Source organism: Arvicola amphibius, chromosome 1, assembly GCF_903992535.2.
Source record: "Arvicola amphibius chromosome 1, mArvAmp1.2, whole genome shotgun sequence".
Lineage (NCBI taxonomy): Eukaryota > Metazoa > Chordata > Mammalia > Rodentia > Cricetidae > Arvicola > Arvicola amphibius.
In genome coordinates, this window is record NC_052047.1 from 32,169,351 (window position 1) to 32,187,728 (window position 18,378).

Consider the following 18,378-nt stretch of genomic DNA (forward strand, 5'->3'; position numbering starts at 1 on the left):
TACAATATTCTCTGCTGCTTTTTTTTTTTTACTTCACTATATAACATCTTTGAAGTACAATATTCTCTGCTGCTTTTTATTTCACTATCAACAAGCATTTTCTTTTTTTGACGCAAATTTTGGCTCTTTTTTCTGATTTCTTTAAATTGTGGAACTGTTTTCTTATTCTTCGTTGGTCTGATCTCTGATTTAACTAATTTACTTCTCAGACTCTACTATTTTAGTATAAAATAACAGTGTCAAAGTGATAAACCTCATTGGACAATGTTAACTGCCCAGAAGTGTTTATTATCTATCTTGATATAGGACTTAAGTTTCACATGAACCCAGTGAAGTACAAGATGGAACTACAATTGCCTTTTAAGTTTTCACTTTAAGCAGTAAAGGAAAATATAAAATTGCAAATGCTGTAAGATGTTATTTTGAGTAGAGATTTTCAATTTTACAAACATTTTACAAAAGGTTGTGGGGCATCACTTTAAAGTAAAGAAGGTAAAGAAATGCTCATGATAAAGAAAGGGGGTACCATGAATTAGAGAGCTCAGTTACGGCTCATTTTAAAAGGTAGCTGATGTCTGAGAAAAGGACTCAAGTATTATTTTTCTAAATTGTTAGAAAGTGGCTAGAACGTAGTCTGCCCTATGTAAATATTAGTTGAAATAAATAAGGAACACAAATAGGCTTAAGTGAGGTTAGACAGTAAGCTGTGAATGTGAAAATCGGATCTCTCAGATGCCTGCAAGGACCAACAATGTTTGATGACTAGCCAGGATATAAATGAGACAGCCCATTGAACAGTAGCAGAAGAAACAGAAGTGGCTACACCGTTGTCATCAAGTAGTATATACGTTGGCAGTCTTGAGAGCGTAGCTTTTGTTTCCAGTAAGATAAAGAGATATTCTAGGCTGTTATGAAGTCAAGTGGCACAATCTCATATTTGATTTAAGAAGAGCCAGTGGATAAAACACTTATGGAGCGGCAGAATGAGGTGCTCAAGAAATCTTCCCCTGCAAAAAAGCAGCAAGAACAGTGACAAAAGTTATGTAATTGACTTTCACAGATCTCTGGAAATTAACCAGACGCTTGTAACAATCCCAGGACGATTTAGAAGAAAAACTGGATGGAGCACAATAAATCTATTGTTTTCGCTGGCATTTCGCTTTTATTATCCTGTCTACTTTTCTGTGTTACATGCTCAAAGTGAAAACTACCAGCCTTGTAACTATCCAAGCCATGAAATGCAACACCCCACAAATCACTGGAGAGTGAAGCAGAGCTTCCCTTACAAATTAGCATCTCCAGAAAAATGATTTCTTTCAGACCCGTGTGTTCATTCTCAGGGCTTGTCTTTGTTTGACTTGACACTGTTGACTTCGCGCAGGTAACACTATTCTCAAGACATGTACTAGAAAGAAAAATCAGCAGATTTTGTTTTGGCTCACAGCTATTTTAACAGAGATACCAGCTGGAGTTAAGAAGAACCCAATGAAAACACTTAAATGAAAGAAATAAAGTAAAACTCAGGTGATAATGGGGGGGGGGTAAAACTAAATTTTTAAATTTATTATTAATTTTAGGTTTTAGTTCTGAAAACCTAAAATGCCATACTACAAGGCACATTTATTTCATGTACTTTGGGAAAAACTGGCAAGGTCCTTATCTTCGATTCAATGTGGCCTTGGTTGTTGTATATGCAGGAAGTGAAGGCCCAGACAGAGCTATAAATCGCCTAGGAGTGCTGAAGGCATCACCGTGTCTCCCACGTGACCTCACACACACTTCTTTGGACTAAGAGACTTAACATTTCCATGGACTGAATGTGAAAAGAATATATCTTTGCAGAAATAGTCTTATAAAGCCAAAACAAAACAAAACAAAACAAAAAGCCAGAAAAAGCAAGAAATGGTAACACATAAAATGAAAGGTGGGGTGAATTTCTGATTTGCAGTTGCCATATTACATTAGCTAAAATGTCAAGATTTCAGCTAAAGAATTATGACTCATGCAAGGAAACAGGGAAACCAGTTTCATATGTAAACTAAAGTGACCTTTACTCCGATATCATACTACTTTAGACAACAATTCAAGATTCCTCACACTCAAAAGAAACAGAAAGTCATTATGCAGCTGACAGAAAGTCATTATGCAGCTGAGACAATTGAGTAAATGATCTTGTTGTCTTAAGATCTTCCTATTTCACTTCAAACCAGTTCTCTAAACCGAGAGCTGTACAGTGTTCCTGATCTGAAGATGTATAAAGATGCCTGCTCTTTGACTCAATCTTCGTAAGTGAGGGCTGTCTAGAGCAAAGTGTCAATGGAACAAACTTTTTTAATAACATAATTCTTTATTGATTCTTTGGGAATTTCACTTTTTGCATCCCAATCCTACTCACATCCCAGTCCTTCCATATCCTCCCCTCACCCCTGCAGCATCTACCACCAGAAGTACCCCAAAACAATTAAAATCAAAACAAGACCAAAAAACCTCCCACCTTGCTCTTCCACCTTTCCAGCCCCTTTTCACACAATATATCCTTTTCTCCAATTAACTCCACACCCAAAATGTTCATTGCAATGAGTCCTTGGTGTGGTTCAAGGCCTCTGGCATACCATTATCCCTGGGCACTCACCAAAACTCCTCTCAGATATCCTGCTATTCCTCTAGTCATGGGGATTCTGTGCTTATCTTTCTGTAGGACCAATTTCTTCACACACTTCAGCAGGTCAATGATGGGGTAGATATTAGGGTGGACCAACCTGTAGCTCAGGATGTAGGTCTGTGTGGTAGCTGAACTGGTTGGTCCAGGCCACTGGGATTATTCTTCTCAGGGTAGGGGCAGAGCCAGCTCTCCTGAGAAAGCTAAGGCAATACCTGCCTTGTCAATAATTGATGAAACAGCCCATAATTCTGTCGTAGAAATATAGTTAAAAACTACATGCTAGTAAAGACTGCTGTAATAAAAATAAAATTAAGAATCTTAGAAATATGGTACAAACATTTAAAGGGAAAAACAGATATTTCAAATATAATATTCAGGTTTCTGTTTTTCCACATTTATTAATTACGAAGGAAATAGAAGACTTTAAAATGATGCAAACCAACTAGACCCAATAAATGTCTATGGTCCATGGCTGCCAACAACAACAGAATACAGATTCTTTGTCAACTGCACATGCCTCTTCTGTGGCCCTCATGGCTTAGGGATTGACCTGAATGGAAAAACAAGAATGAAGACTTATCAGAAAAGCTGGGATCTGGTGAGCTTTGGGTAAGAGGTACCTAGAAACTCTTTAGATTATAGATCAGAAATAGCAGAGCTGGGCTAGTTAATCTCTGTAATCTGTAGGGGAGGAGACACAGGTCACCATCATGTGTGAGGAGGAGGCTACCTACAGTGTCTGCATGTATTGGTTTTAGCTAAATAGCAAAGGAAGTAATCATACTCGCTAATCCTTACTCAGATAATTTTGACATTCCTAGAGATGGATTCAGGGAACCCTTGGCCATTGTAGTCTTAAACATTACATTCCTCCACATAGCCATGCTCATGACAATACATGTTCAACTACTCTCCACATGAATCGTTCTCTAAGTACATTAAATTTAGATCAAAAGTCAGGTGCAATACATTGAAGAAAAATAAAACCACAGGTTGTATACTTTCTAATTACAAAAGATTAAAATTAGAAATCAAAACCAAAATTAATTTGAAAAAGTGAGAAAGTCATACACAGAGTTGATAGAGAGAGAGAGAGAGAGAGAGAGAGAGAGAGAGAGAGAGAGCAAGCAATATTTTTCACATGTATAAGATCAAAATCTAAGAGTAAAATGAATGGGAATTTCAAAATATTTTGGCATGAATGAAAATGAACTAATAATGGAGAAAATGCATTTATTATCTTAGATGTAGAGGTGGTTCACACCTCTAATCCCTGCATTCAAGAGGACAAGGCAAGAGGATCATCATGAGTTTAGGGGCAGCATCAGCTAATAGTGAGTTCTAGGCCAATTTGTGCTACAGTGGGATACTTTTTCTCAGAAAGTAATTAATTGAATATATTTCATGCTACAAACACTCTATAACGTAGGAATAAAAGAAATTCTGCAAAATAGAATTTAGTCCATAGGAAAATATCTATAGTGATAAAAGATTTATCAAAAATAAGTAAATAATTGTTTTCAGAATGCTGGTGAAGGGAGAACTGAGACTGACTGATACAATGGAAATCACTGAGTCGCAAAATTTTAATGTTACATTTTATATTATTTAAGTTGAAACTCTGTAATATTTTCTAAAAGCCAAAGCATAACTGCAAGAAAGAGGAATGGAAGCAGCATTCCCATAACATGATCATTGCTCTAGAGTAACAGCAATGGATCATGTGGTAGGTCTTTGTAATATAGATTATTGTGAAATCTCAGGATACCTGTTGAAAAGATGCATGCCCTGGAGCACATCTTAAACACCTTCACTTCCTTCTACCTGCTCCGCCTGTGGATGTGAATGGCAGTATGTTTGAATTAGAAAATCTTCCCAACCTTCCTCTTTCCCAGTAGATAATTCATGTAGACCCTTAAACCCTTGAAAATGTAAGACAACAGTGTCCGTCACAGGACAGGGAGAGATTAGTAATAGCCTCATAATTCATCTGAGGAAAATTCTGCAGTGACTGAAAATAACACTTTCTACAAAATCTGCATTTACATACTCTTACAGTAGGACTGTAGAAAATTAGTTTGCATTTCTGAAAGTGGCCATTATGAATGTGTTTCTGTTAACATGAAACTGAAAAATATGCTGAAGATGATTATTCCATGTTCACCACTGTTCAGTATTTATTGTAATTTGGTTAATACCAAATTTAGAAGTGTCAAAGATGTAATATACACAAGATGGTGCAAATAGTTCAGTTGCATATACCCACAGCTATAGCAAGTTCCCTGGATCCCACAACAGGGAACTAAGGGAGTAAGAGTCTTTACCATAAATGAGCTATTTGCTTGATTGGGCTTAAAGAGTTGCCTACAGTAACTTTATTTGCTGAATGTAAAGCTCTCAGAACTGTTTTTACACTATTACACTTTATCCTATTATATATTTTAGTCATTTCTAATCTTGAGTACTTTATACTTATTTTGAGAAAATAAATTTTAGTATTTATGTGTTTGTGCTGGGAGAGAATGGAAAAGGAGACACATTACAAAGAACAACCTCCCAAATTATTAATCTTTTATGGAAAACATGTTTTTGCTCTTGCCAAGTGTTAGGTTTTTTCTTCTTTCCCTTTTTTTAAAAAAATTGATTGGTATTGTATACTGTATTGCACAATGCCGACTACTAGTGATTTCACTTGAAATCCATTTTGACGAGCTTTTAAAAGGAGAGCTGTCTACTTTCTCTCCCCCTGTCTCACCGCCCATTTACTTTCCATTCAGCCTTGTTTTATGAGGGGACAGCCCTCCAGAAATGATTTATTTTCAGCCTCTAAAGGTTGTTTCGAGTGATCAGACCAAAAAGTCATTTCACTAACATCACTTAAAAAAAAAAAGACAAATCTGTGTTCTGCTTGTTTTGGCTTTTCTTGTTCTCGGTCTCATTTTGTGTGTGTGTGTGTGTGTGTGTGAACATCGTCTACATTGATTAAAATGTATGCACTCTCCTCTGACCCAGCTTAGCCACACTTTTAATGAGAACATAGCGTTTCTGATTAGATATTACTATATGATTTCAAGTTCCTCCTGGCAGTTCCGTGCTGCCTTAAATTTAGTGATCTTGTTCTAATTATAGTCGCTTGGTTCTTTTTTGATAGAAACTTCTGCCTTTTATTCCTGTGTGATGTTTCAGTCATCTGCTTATGCTGATCATCATGAACCTAGCCTGTGTGCAGGACTTGACACTGGCCTGTGGAATCCTCTACCAGAAATATCTTTCCTGAATTTTGCTGTCTTAGAGAATGGTTAACATCACTGAATACCAAAAAGAGTGAAACTGATTTGTACATCTTTTCTTAAGATCCTTCTCTTGGCAGTGACAGCTGTCACCTTCTTTTAGTACTTAAAACTTTTAGTTTTCCCCCTCCTCTCTGATGGACATTCTTCATGGACATTTTGCTTTGTTTACATTTTACTCTCAGATATTAATCTTTTATGGTTTCCCCTCCTTCAGCTCCTCCCATCTCCTCTCCACCTTCCCATTCACCCAAATACACAACTTCTTTGACTCTCTCTCTCATTAGAAAAAAAAAGAGGCATTTATAAATCCCACTTGGGATTGTCTTACCAAATGTGGGCCTGGTCCCTGGAGACCAGTAATTTAACTATCAATCAGTAGCTATACATTGCCTGCCTTATATAGACCACATATTGTTGAGTTTTCATGGGTGTAACTTCTTGTCCTTTTAGAAGACCAGCAAGCACCCTGGTTCTCTGGATCTTACAATATTGCCAACCCTCTCTATTATGATCCTATTTACTCTGAGGCTCAGTGGAGTAACCCAGACTCAGAAAAAAAAATGCCGTATGTTCCCTCTTTTTAATGGATCATAGTTCAACATCTTCAAATTTAAATATAAAACTTGAAATAACTATAGATCTATGAAACAGAAAGGGACCATACTAGGAAGGGAGAAAAAGCTGAACTAGAATACAGGTGAGATGAAAAGGAAATAAAATAATGGGAGTCTTTAACTGGTGGAGGGAAGAGAGGGAGATAATACACAGGGAGCAGGAGAAAGGACAGATGGTTAACTCTTAAGAGTATCTGAAAAAATAGGAAGTATTTATTTTCTTAAGGTCCTGAAAATTTGTGTGTGTGTGTGTGTGTGTGTGTGTGTGTGTGTGTAACCTGCCTTTGAGTTGTTCATCATGAGGATCCAAGAGACTCAAATATTAAGAATTGCCATTGCACTTGGTTGCTTCCCTGAAGACTCTGTTTTTGTAGATAGCCTACAGTTTGACTAAGAACTTGAAGGAATCACGCCAGAACTTAGGTGGAAATCCTCCTCCATGAGGACTATCTCTCATAGCATCCAAAGGTGCTTTGCAAGCTGCCAAGGGAGAAAGGAAATCAAAATTCCTACCAACATGTGGAGTCTTTCAAATACATCAGTGAGTTCCTAGAAAGATTCATCCAATATTACCATATTGGTATTCTTACCTTAGCTGTTACCAACATTTATCTAACTGACTTCTCAGTTGGAGAGATTTCATGACTGAGATGGTAAACCTCACCAACCACGCATGGCTGGAGAAGAGTAACATTTAGATAGAGACATCAAGGCAGAGAAGCAATTAGTAAAGCTTGGGAGAAGAAGGATCACAGCCAGTGTGAAGGCTGACTCAGGAGCTCACTTAGGCTGTTCCCTGAGAACACCCAGGACTCGAGGATGACTCATGGTTCCTAAAATGCAAAGATCAAGGTTTCTCCAAGTTAGCAAATACCTTTGCTTACTTTGTGATATCCACCAATCTAATTAATCAAAACACTGTAACATACACGAATAACACAGTTTTATCCTGTTCTAATCTGTAGATACAAGCATGGAATAATTTACAGACTGCCTTGGACAAATCGGTGTTATATGATTCATATATAATATCATCTGTATAGTCTCTTTTCTCTTTTACTCTGTTCTTTTTTTCCTTACTTGCTAGAAGGTAAAATCACATTGCAATTTGGATGTAGAACCTGGGAGTGCTGGTAGGTGTTGTCAAATGTCTGTCATTGTCACTAAAATATGCCATTGATTTATGTTGCTAGTTTATTCCTCTATATACCATTCACAATAAGATCCTCAGATCTTTACTCCAAAGCCACATTTCCCAGGCTCAGATGTCAGATAGAGAACTGTTTGATACTCAACATCAGAGACTGCCTTACCGACTTTCACCTTCCCTCTGTGTCTTTAGTTGGATCCCTTCTGGGGCCAACATTATTCAGCAAGGTCTATGAAGTAATAAATCATACAGCCATGTTCATTCTTTTGGTAACTTCACACAATTATATTCCATATTTGGGGTTTCTAATATACATTCAGACCTCTGAGGTTCATCTTACTCCTTCCTGCTCCTGGTTGGCAGCTCTTGATAACAGCCAGATGCCGGCAGTACCCTTTGCACATTGCTTGTCATTACCATAAGAGAGATCGTTATTCACATCTTTAGCTTGCACATTTTTTTTCATCTCTCTCCCCCAATTTGCTACCCATACTAAAGGGAATAATTTTCTCTAGGTAACCCAAAAACTTCTTAATGCTATAATTTCTCTTCCTTGGAACATTTTAACTGGATGTTTATAATATCTGAAGTGTTTGTCATTTATGTATTGAATAAATGATGTAGCATGATTGACATGTTATAAGAGGAAAAGAAGATCTTGGGTTTTGTTTAATTTTTTTATAATACCACATATAGGATGGGACCATGATAGTAACATACTTTGAGTAGTTCAGTTTAAAAAAGGAAATTCATGATTTTGTTAAAAAATAGTGCCAGGATTTTGTTGAGCAGGAACAAAAATTAAACACAGGACTTTGGTATCTTGTAGTTCTGCACAAGATGCCTCACAGGAACTTTATCCTACGGATGTGTTTCAGGAAGGTGTCAGGAGGAAAATTGTATCAATTTATTTATGTGCTGAGGTATTTAATAGAGCAAATAAATATAGTTTAAGAAATGGAAGGGCATACATATTAAAGTAGAATAAATATGCTAATTGATTCACTTTCACTGTGCTCTGACATAGAATATACAGCAAGTGGAAATACATAGTTAATAAGAATCTACATTTAGTCTCATGTCTATTATCCATTGTAGAACAATGCATGGGTTTAGTGTGAAGATTAAGAAATAAGAGTACATGGGGTCTTAAAACCATGCTCTGTCTACCATACAGAGTCTTTGAAAAGGCAGTGCTTCCAGTTTACTGTACATCATTGTATACACCATAGGAATGTAACAAGGAATCTACAAAATACATTTGACAGGCAAATATTCTACACTAAGTCCTTTGAAGAACACATAGTGCAGTAAAAGCTTAATATTTTAAGAGTCTGCATATTAAAATTCTTTTAATTAAAAGGAATGCCTTCTTCTTTCAAAATTATATGCATATACTACTCCTTTGTAAATTGATGCTCCTTATTATTCGGGAAATGTGGAATTACAAATTTTACTGTGACATTTAGCCAGTGATGATAGAAACAAATGATGTCTTTAATTTTTTAAATCTAAAGTTGAATATATACATCTGCTGTTTAACTGATGATTTTGTATGTTACGATTCATAGGTTTCATAATTTTAGAATCCAATTCATTTATATCTTAGCATTTCAAGCAGGTGTAAAGAAATCTAATGACCAAGTTTTTTATAAATAATGAAATAAGAAATACAAGTTATTCGCTTTGCTTTTATTTTTGTTATTAAGTATTAAGACTATATATATATATATATGTATGTATGAATCACATTTATTTATAATGTGAACAGTTTGTTTTCTTTATTTTAGGAAAAGATATATTGATTTGTAAATGAAATAGTTATTCTTGTGTGCAAACTACACATTTCATCAGCCCTGAAATGACATCTGAAATATTAGTTTAATCATCAAATTTAGAGTATCAAATAATATGCATGCTATTGTCAGTGTTAATGATAAATTTGCTCAAATAATTTACTTTAGATGGTTCCTAATAAGGTATTCATAATGAACAATGTAACCTTTTAAAAGAAACTCTAAGCAAGCCTGCTTTCTAAGGAGGAACAGGAACGCTCTTCTGGGTTTTCCTTCTGTTTTTGTGAGCACTGCTTGGAAAGAGTGAGGTGACACTGTCACGATCACCCACTTCCTTATACACCATGTACTCAGATCCTTTCTCTCTTGCAGATGTCACTGTTTAAATCTATGTCCAATTTCTTTTTCATATTAGACAGTATTACTGAAGTCTTCACTAACATCTACGTGACCAGTTTTGGCCCCGTCTCAGATACAGATATGGTGAGTATTTTTTTAAATATCAAATATGTTTCTTAACTGATTGGAAACTGTTGGTAATTTAGAATAAGTATGTATTATTATTGTCACATATTTCTTTATATATATCTCAGGTCTTGTCACATGAGAAAAAAGTTGAGGATGTGCTTTTGGGTTTTCTGTGGAACACAATGAAAGCTTGAATGTTTAAATGAGCGATATATCTATATCTATCTATCTATCTATCATCTATCTATCTATCTATCTATCTATCTATCTATCTATCTATCTATCATCTATCTATCTATCATCTATCTATCTATCTATCATCTATCTATCTATATCTATCTATCTATCTATCTATCTATCTATCTATCTATCTATCTATCATCTATCTATCATCTATCTATCTATATCTATCTATCATCTATCTATCTATCTATCTATTTATCTATCATCTCTCTCTATCTATCTATCTATCTATCTATCTATCTATCTATCTATCTATCTATCTATCTATCATCTATCAATATATCTTTTGTTTTCCCCCCAAATAACCTACCTGAAAATAATGTTGCATATAATCACAATTAAAGTGAAACAATTGTATTATTGTTGATGATTTTCTGGAGTTAAAGCAGTTGCTCGGCTTTTATATAACTAATGAGTTTCATAGGTAACCACTTCTCACCAATGGTGGTGGTACATGAAGATATACTTATGTTTTCGTCATGTAGTCTGCACACAAAAGAAGTACATGCAAACCAAACCAAAGAAAACTACAAGGTTGAAATTACTGGATTTTGTTGAATTCATGTTCATTTGTTTTTCTTTAAATGAGATCTATGTGAGAGAGAAATTGGTGGAGTAAGAGAAACTCTTAATTCTATGTAAAAATGTTAGTAATCATTCCTTCCTATAATGGCTAACTGTAGTGCTGTGTACTAGAACACTTTTTGAAATAACATTTTCTCATTATTGCTATGCGAGATTGTGCCATATATTCCAGATGACACCTGCTCTGACTCCTTTCCTTCCATTTGCCCCTTCCTCTCTTATCCCATGCTGCTTCTCTGTCAACTGGGAGGCTCACAACTGGAAGCAGTCCTCAGCATCCTCTACTTCTGACCATAACACCTTAAGTTCCAGAGAATGAGAAGCAGGAAAGAGGCCTTTGTTGGTTTTGTGTCTGGTCTTCCCCACATTGTCATCTTTCCCCAATTTCTTTTGTTACTTTGAGAATACAGAAGAGAAATGGACAAGTTTGGATATTTTCCACCTGCATTAACAAACAAAGGGAAACAAAACATTCACCTTTATCTGGTTCTTTTAAACATTAATTTCAATGCTATATCTCTGTCTTCTGGGATTGAGCAGAAATATCACTTTACAATGAAGTGATTTGCCTTTTCTTCCATTAGAATAAGCCTTCTATATTGGTTATTGTCTTCTAGGACCTGGGTGGTGTACAGGGTGACAGGTTGTGAGACTGAGGGGAGAGCTTCACTTTGGGGCAGGGTGTTAACACAAAAAGGGTGAGGTCTTAAAAATTCTTTCAAAGTGACAATGTAAGGGTTCCTTTCTCTACAGCAGGGGAGAGATACATGGACAGTTTTGGAACAACGGGAACACATGCCATAGAACCTAAGCTTTAACATCAATGAACATATTACCATAGAAGGGGCAATTTTACTGGGATCTTATATTAACTACAGGCAAAGAACTTCAGACTCTTGGGAGAAAGAAGAGAATTCACATTTTACAGTGATTAGGATCCTTACTGGTTGCCCACTCCTGAGTGGTCAGCCTTGAAACCATATACACACCACCAACAAAACAGATATATAACAGGTTTTATTTTTGCACTCACACAAACACCTACACAAACATCTTGTGTATGTATATATATATATATATATATATATATATATATATATGTGTGTGTGTGTGTGTAGGTAACAATAATAACCAAAGACAGAAAAAGAGATTATTGGAAATGTATGTTGAGTGCATGAGAGCTGTTGAAGAGAGAGTACCTGAGAGGGACTGTGAGAAGTATAGGGAAAAGGAAATTTATTTAATTCCATTTCAATTTCAAACATATCTTTAAATTTATTTTTTATTTCATTTTATACTCTATAGTTCTCCCTCCAAACCACCCTCTATCTACTCCTCCCAATGGGTAAGGACACCCAGGAGAAGTCAGCATATTCTGGCACATTAAGCTGGGGAAGGACCTAGCTCCTGCATTAAGGGTGAGCATGGCTTTTCACCACAGGGAATGGGCTCCAATAAATTAGCTCATGCAACAGGGATAGATCCTGGTCCTACTGCCAGGAATAAAAAGTATCTGTAACAGAAATTTGAGCAGGGTAATCTAACACAAAGCATTATTAACTATCCAAAGGTTTGTTAGGCACTGGAAGGGCTAAAATAGCACTTAGAGTGAAGAAACGGAGAACAGAATGCAGAGCAGAAGCGATTTGAACCAGGGAATGAAGGAGGACACTTAGCCATTCACTTCTCCAAGGCAGTGAGCTCACACTTCAGTGAAGACGGTCCAGAAGCTCTAGGAAGCCCAAGCTTCAGCTCTCGAAGAAACATGTGAGATATGTATTTTTCTAGAGCTACCTTTCCTAGTGACTGGAAACTCCTCGCATGCCTGTCCTGGAAGCTTTGCCAGAGAGGAATCATGAAAGGAATCAGGGAGAAAATGTCCTCCTCTTGATGTGCATTGGAGTGTTCTTCCAGATACCTCACTTGACTAGCCGAGAAAGGAAAGGTTGACATCCTCCATCTTCCGATCCAATTAAGGGAAAGGGGGTAGGTTTGGAGGTGAGAAAAAAATATGAAGTTTAGGAACACATAATAAAATATGGCAGGAAGATGATTTAGAGTAAGGGACACGGAGAAGCTTCTGTGTTATATTTGTCTAGATCCAGGGAACAAGGGTGAAATTAAAGAAAATTTATTTCAAAAGTATATGTATACACATGCATACACATAACTATGCCTATCTATATCTCTATATAAATACATTAAACATACATTCAAATAATATCACTCACATTAACATACAAACTCACATTCCAATTCTGCAAGAAAAGGTTAATCTGATGTAAAAAAAATGGGAACGTTGTAAATTTAATACTCATGCATGAAATTCTCAAAAATAATAAAAATCAGAAAGCAAGTGAAATATTAAGAAATTATCAACTTTTTAATGAGAAAGGACTTGGCTTTTATGATTACAAAATGAAATATCTCATTCTTGTTTGATACTCATTTTGAAGATGTTAGAAAACTATTGAGGGCAGGCTTGAACTGTGTTTAGTAAAGTCTGAGGTAATCTAAACAGACATGGCCCAAATGGGAAGGAAAAGCAGACACATCTAATAGCCTACAAGTACAAGAAAATATGGAGGCATATGTCTCATAGAAGCAATTTATTAAGAACAAATAAGGAAGATATTCTACTTCCTTTTTAGTAGTTTAACTGCAATTCTTTCAACGAGCTATATAATCTGTAGCAGAAGCTAAACCCCTAAGTTCTCCTGTTCACATAAGTGATATAGATTTGTTCTGACATTAGCTTGTGAGGAAATAGCAGCACAGCACAAAGAATTAAGAATCAAAGAAAAACACCCATGCACACATAGAGATATTTATATGTACGTTGTCATACAGACACATTCTAACACTTGGCTATCAAAAAATTCATTAACCAGTGTAATTGTCCGAAGAAAGTTGTGCATCTGAATTAATGATTCTAATTACGGTGTCTGCAGTTAAGTTAAAAATCTTTAACTTCAACATTAAAATATTAATGAGTAAGAAGGTAATTAAGCGTTAGAATGTACTGGTAGCTAATATTGGGCAAAGTTTGTGGCAGGCGTGCACATTACAACAATTTCTCCTACACTTGACCCACCCCTATAACTTTCCATACAAAGAAATATGTACTTTCCATAAAAGACATGCAAATGTCTTCTTTTGTGTCTGTGAACATTTCATGGCATGTTTGTGTTTTTTCTACAGTAGCAGTATAACTACAAAACATTGCGCTCATGCCTGTAAAAGGATCCACAGCTCAGGCAATTGTTCCATGCTCAGTGTTAGTGCTATATCTTGCAGAATTGTTTGTTCTCATCCATTGTGTGCCTTCTTGATGTTACTAACAAATTAGGTAGTCAGGTAACTGTGATCTTGATGAATTAATTGCATGGATCTGCTTGGGCCATACTGTTTTCCCTCTCTGTAAATGCAAAACATGTTATCTCAAAAATCCTAAGAAGCCAAAACAATGCTGTGTAGTTCAGAAGTACAGAGAGCTGTAATTCTCATTGGATTTCCTTATTATCCTTGTTCACATTGTCACTTGGCTATGTAGTGGATTTAGGGATCTTGGCTTTGATGTATATCAGAAGCAAAATGATAATGTTTGCCCATTTTAAAATTTGTATTTAAGAATTAGTTATGGGCTAGTTATTGGTACAGTGGAATGTGAAGATTAGACTAGAAGAATATTTTCACACATCAGGTGTTTTCCAGCCCCATAGAATAATGGGTAAAAATGCTTCATAAAGTGAGATTGATATACACCTTTTTGGGATTTGATGAAGATTGTAAACTTGTCTTCTGCATTTATCTAAAAAGTAATGTGTATTAGGTAGAAGTATAATTCATCTATAGACAGAGTCTGTGTGGTCCTCAAAATCCAATTGTAGGTATCAGGTGATGGGAGAAGAAAAAATGAGTTAAAAAGGGGCTGTTTCTGGCAAAGGTGCTTCTGTCACCTAAGTTGGGACAGTAGTATTAAAAGAGAAACATGTCAGTCATTTAGAATGTTTCTATCTATACATTCAATGACTTGTTGGTCAATTGGATTCAGAAATTGGAGAAAAAAAATAAGAATGAAGGTACTGGGAATAGTTAACATTTCCAGATAAGAGGATAAATGAAGATGGGGCTTAAAAGAGCCCACACACTGTTTATTCTGGGGGCAAGGAGGGCTGTGTAAATTTGGAACATCAGTACTAAGTATTCTGGTTTCCTAGGGACAGAGTGACTTTTCTCACCCTCTACATTCTGTTGTAAAATTATAGCTAAACAGTTATGATTTCATAAATTTGAGAAATTTTTAAACTAAAATGTGCATGGGCTGGAGACTGCATCATCAGGTAAGAGTGTTTATTGCTCTTCCAGAGGACTCAGGTTTGACCCCAGCACTCATGTTGAGAGGTTTGTAAGCGCCAGAAAACTCCAGCTGCAAGGGATCTGACATCCTCTTCTGTCTCTGCAAGAATTCATATACAGGTGGCAGATGCTCACACAGCACACAAAGACAAAAACACACATGGCACACATATGCATTTAAACAAAAAATCTACATATTTATAGCAATATTAGAATGTAAACTGAGTGAAAAAGAGAAAGGGAGTTTAACCCTAGTCCTAATCACTCTCCGCTTCCTGACTGTGGATACAGTACCACAGCTGCTCCCTGCTTCTTCTGCCGGATTTTTGCATTAGATGGGCTTCACCTTGTAGTTGTGAGTCTAACCCTTTCTTTCTAAACATGAACAAGTGAATAAAAATATAGAGAGTCAATGCTTGATTCCTAGACTTTTTAGGCGAGTAATCCAGAACTTGAATGTATGGATTAAGAAAGATAAATTTTATTCACTGCAGACAGCGTACATTGTCTAGGGCATAGCCTGCAGATAGATGGTCTCCGACTCCATGGTGGGATCCCCACAGTAGTGAGAAGGCGAGGGAGATGTGGTTTAAAGACTACCCACAGAGGAATGCATCGCAAAAGCAGCGAGATGAAAACTATCTCCTTTTCCATGGCAAAGCTGAGAAAAAATTGCTTATATATGCCATTAGATTAAGAACAAGGAGGTGTCTGCTGATGGTGGTAAAAGCAGCCAGATTGCAGTGGGCGGAAGCATGTGGGAAGTGGGGAAGTAGAGAAAGAGTGGAGGGAACGTTTTTAAGCAGCATGACTGAGAAGGGGGTGCTACAGAGGGCAGCCGTTATAAGGCATTATAACTTGCAGTGAGGCTTTTATTTTTAAAGATGGCATTGAACTTCTCACTGTTCTGTGAGCATACCATTATCACTAACAGCTTGCTGCCCTTGTACATATTTCTCCTCATACTTGTTATAGTGATCTACGGCTTTGCCAACTGGAATATTTTTTTATGTAGTCAAGGCTAAGTTCAAATTTAATTTTCTCTTGTGCTTTTTTTTTTTTTGCTGTCTCTCAAGTAGTAAATCTTTCCTTTACTTCACTTCGTAGTTTTTATGTGTGCGTGTGTGTGTGTGTGTGTGTGTGTGTGTGTGTATGGTATGAGTGTATGTAGCTTTCTATCCTGGAATATAGAGATCATTGCCTTGACATAGTTGTGTCTATATTTTCGATAGATTTAATAACTAGATCCTGTGTCCATGACAAAACTGGGACTAGAGGTATGTAAGGATAACAAGGGTATGCCCTCAAATTAATCACAGTACAATGAAGGAGGGTTCTAAAACTAAAAACTTCAAAACAGCATTATAATGGCTTCATCAAAATGTTTATGAATGAACATGGTAGTGGAGGGAATATGGATAGAGCATTTAGCATTCCCCTGGTTTCCTAAGGAAAGAAGTATAGCTGAGGAGCACATGAGGTCCTCTAGCTGAAGAATGAATATTCCCTTAGCATAAATTGATAGTGAAATGTAAAGTTCATGACCACTAGAGCTGTAAATATTCAGAGAAACTGGGCTAGGCAGTACTCAAAGCCTGGCTAGGAAGGTTGCCGTAGTTAAATGAGTGCCAGAATATATGCAAGTATTCCAGATCGAACTTCAAACAGTAGATTCCACATACCAGCACGCATGTGCTTCCTTGCCACGTGTTCACATTCATATATGTGATCAGATTATTTGGAAATGGTGGCATGAAAACAACATAAAAGCATACATGTGCATACCATATACTTCTCATCTGTGGAATAAAGGATTAAGGCTTCTGTTTGTAGGGAAAATTATGCATTATCTTATCTTTTTGCATCTTCTTCGCCTGATGGTATTCTCATATGTTAAGGATATCATTGCTTAGAATCTTTATGGCACATTTCACTTGCGACAATTCCCCCTCATTCCTTCCTTCATTCAATATTCATGTGTGGGTTACTCTTTTAAATTCCATGGAGTTTCCATTAAGATGTTTCTACCTCTCTTCTGAAATGCTTCCACAGTTCCAGTGTCTCTTCCTAGACATTCTCCCCACATCCCTTCCCAAAACCCTATCCCTATTGTTTTCTTCCCCACCTGCACCCCAGTCCACCAGCAAAAACTGTTCCATTTCTTATTTACAGGTAGATCCATGTGTCCATTTATTTAATTTTCTCTGGGATGTGAATTGTAGCATGGTTATCCTTTATTTTCTAACTAATATCCATTTATGAGTGAGTACACACCATGGATTTTTTTCTGGGTCTGGGTTACCTCCCTCCGGATCAGTTTTATTTTCTAGCTCCAATAATTTACCTGCAAATTTTTTAAAGCCTTTTTTCTAACTGCTATGTAATACTCCACTTTGTAAATGTAAATGCATCTGCATTTTCTTATCTGCTCTTCATCTGAGAAACAGCTAGGTTGTTTCCAGTTTCTGGCTCTTATGAATAAAGTTACTACGAAAATGGTTGAGCTAGTGTCTTTGAGGAAGTATGGAGCATCCTTTGGGTATTTGCCCAGGAGTGGGTCTAGAGGAATAATGATTCCCAATTATCTAAAAAAAAACAAAAACAAAAACAAAAACAAAAACAAAACTATTGATTTCCAAAGTGACTGTACCAATTTGCACCCCCACTAGCAATGGGGGAGTGTCTCCCTTTCTCCATATCCTTGCCAGCATGAACTGTCTCTTGTGTTTTGATCTTAGCCTTTCTGGCAGGTATAAACTAAAATCTCAGTGTCCTTTTGGTTTGCATTTCCTTGATGGCTAAGGATGTTGAGCAAACAAAATGTCCTAGTCATTTAAGAGTCCTTTGTTGAAAATTCTCTGTTTAGATTTGTTCCCAATTTTAAATGGATTAGTTGGTTTGTTGATATGTACTTTTTTGAATTCTTTGTATATTTTGGAGATTACCTAAATGTTGGTTATGGGGTTACTGAAAATCTTTTCCCATTCTGTGAACTGCCATTTTGCCCTATAGGCTCTGTCCTTTCCTTACAGAAGCCTTTTAGTTTTATGAGGTCTCATTTATTAATTGTTGATCTTAATGCCTGTGCTACCAGTGTTTTGTTCAGGAAGTTGTATGCTGATGTCTTTGATCCAACTGTATTTGAATTTTGTCCATGGCGATAGATATGGATCTATTTGCATTTTTTTACTTGCTCATGTCTAGTTAG

The 18,378-nt window shown here is 36.4% G+C and overlaps 1 protein-coding gene across 2 annotated transcripts in view; it reads left to right on the forward strand.

Annotated features, from left to right (window-relative positions):
* Window positions 1-18,378, forward strand: part of Gabra2 (gamma-aminobutyric acid type A receptor subunit alpha2) — a 143,607-nt gene that overhangs the window by 44,172 nt on the left and 81,057 nt on the right. For both annotated transcript variants that reach the window (XM_038336496.1, XM_038336487.1), the window contains exon 3: window positions 9,931-9,998. In XM_038336496.1, the coding sequence (XP_038192424.1) occupies window positions 9,931-9,998 (68 nt within the window). The remainder of the gene's footprint in view (window positions 1-9,930; window positions 9,999-18,378) is intronic.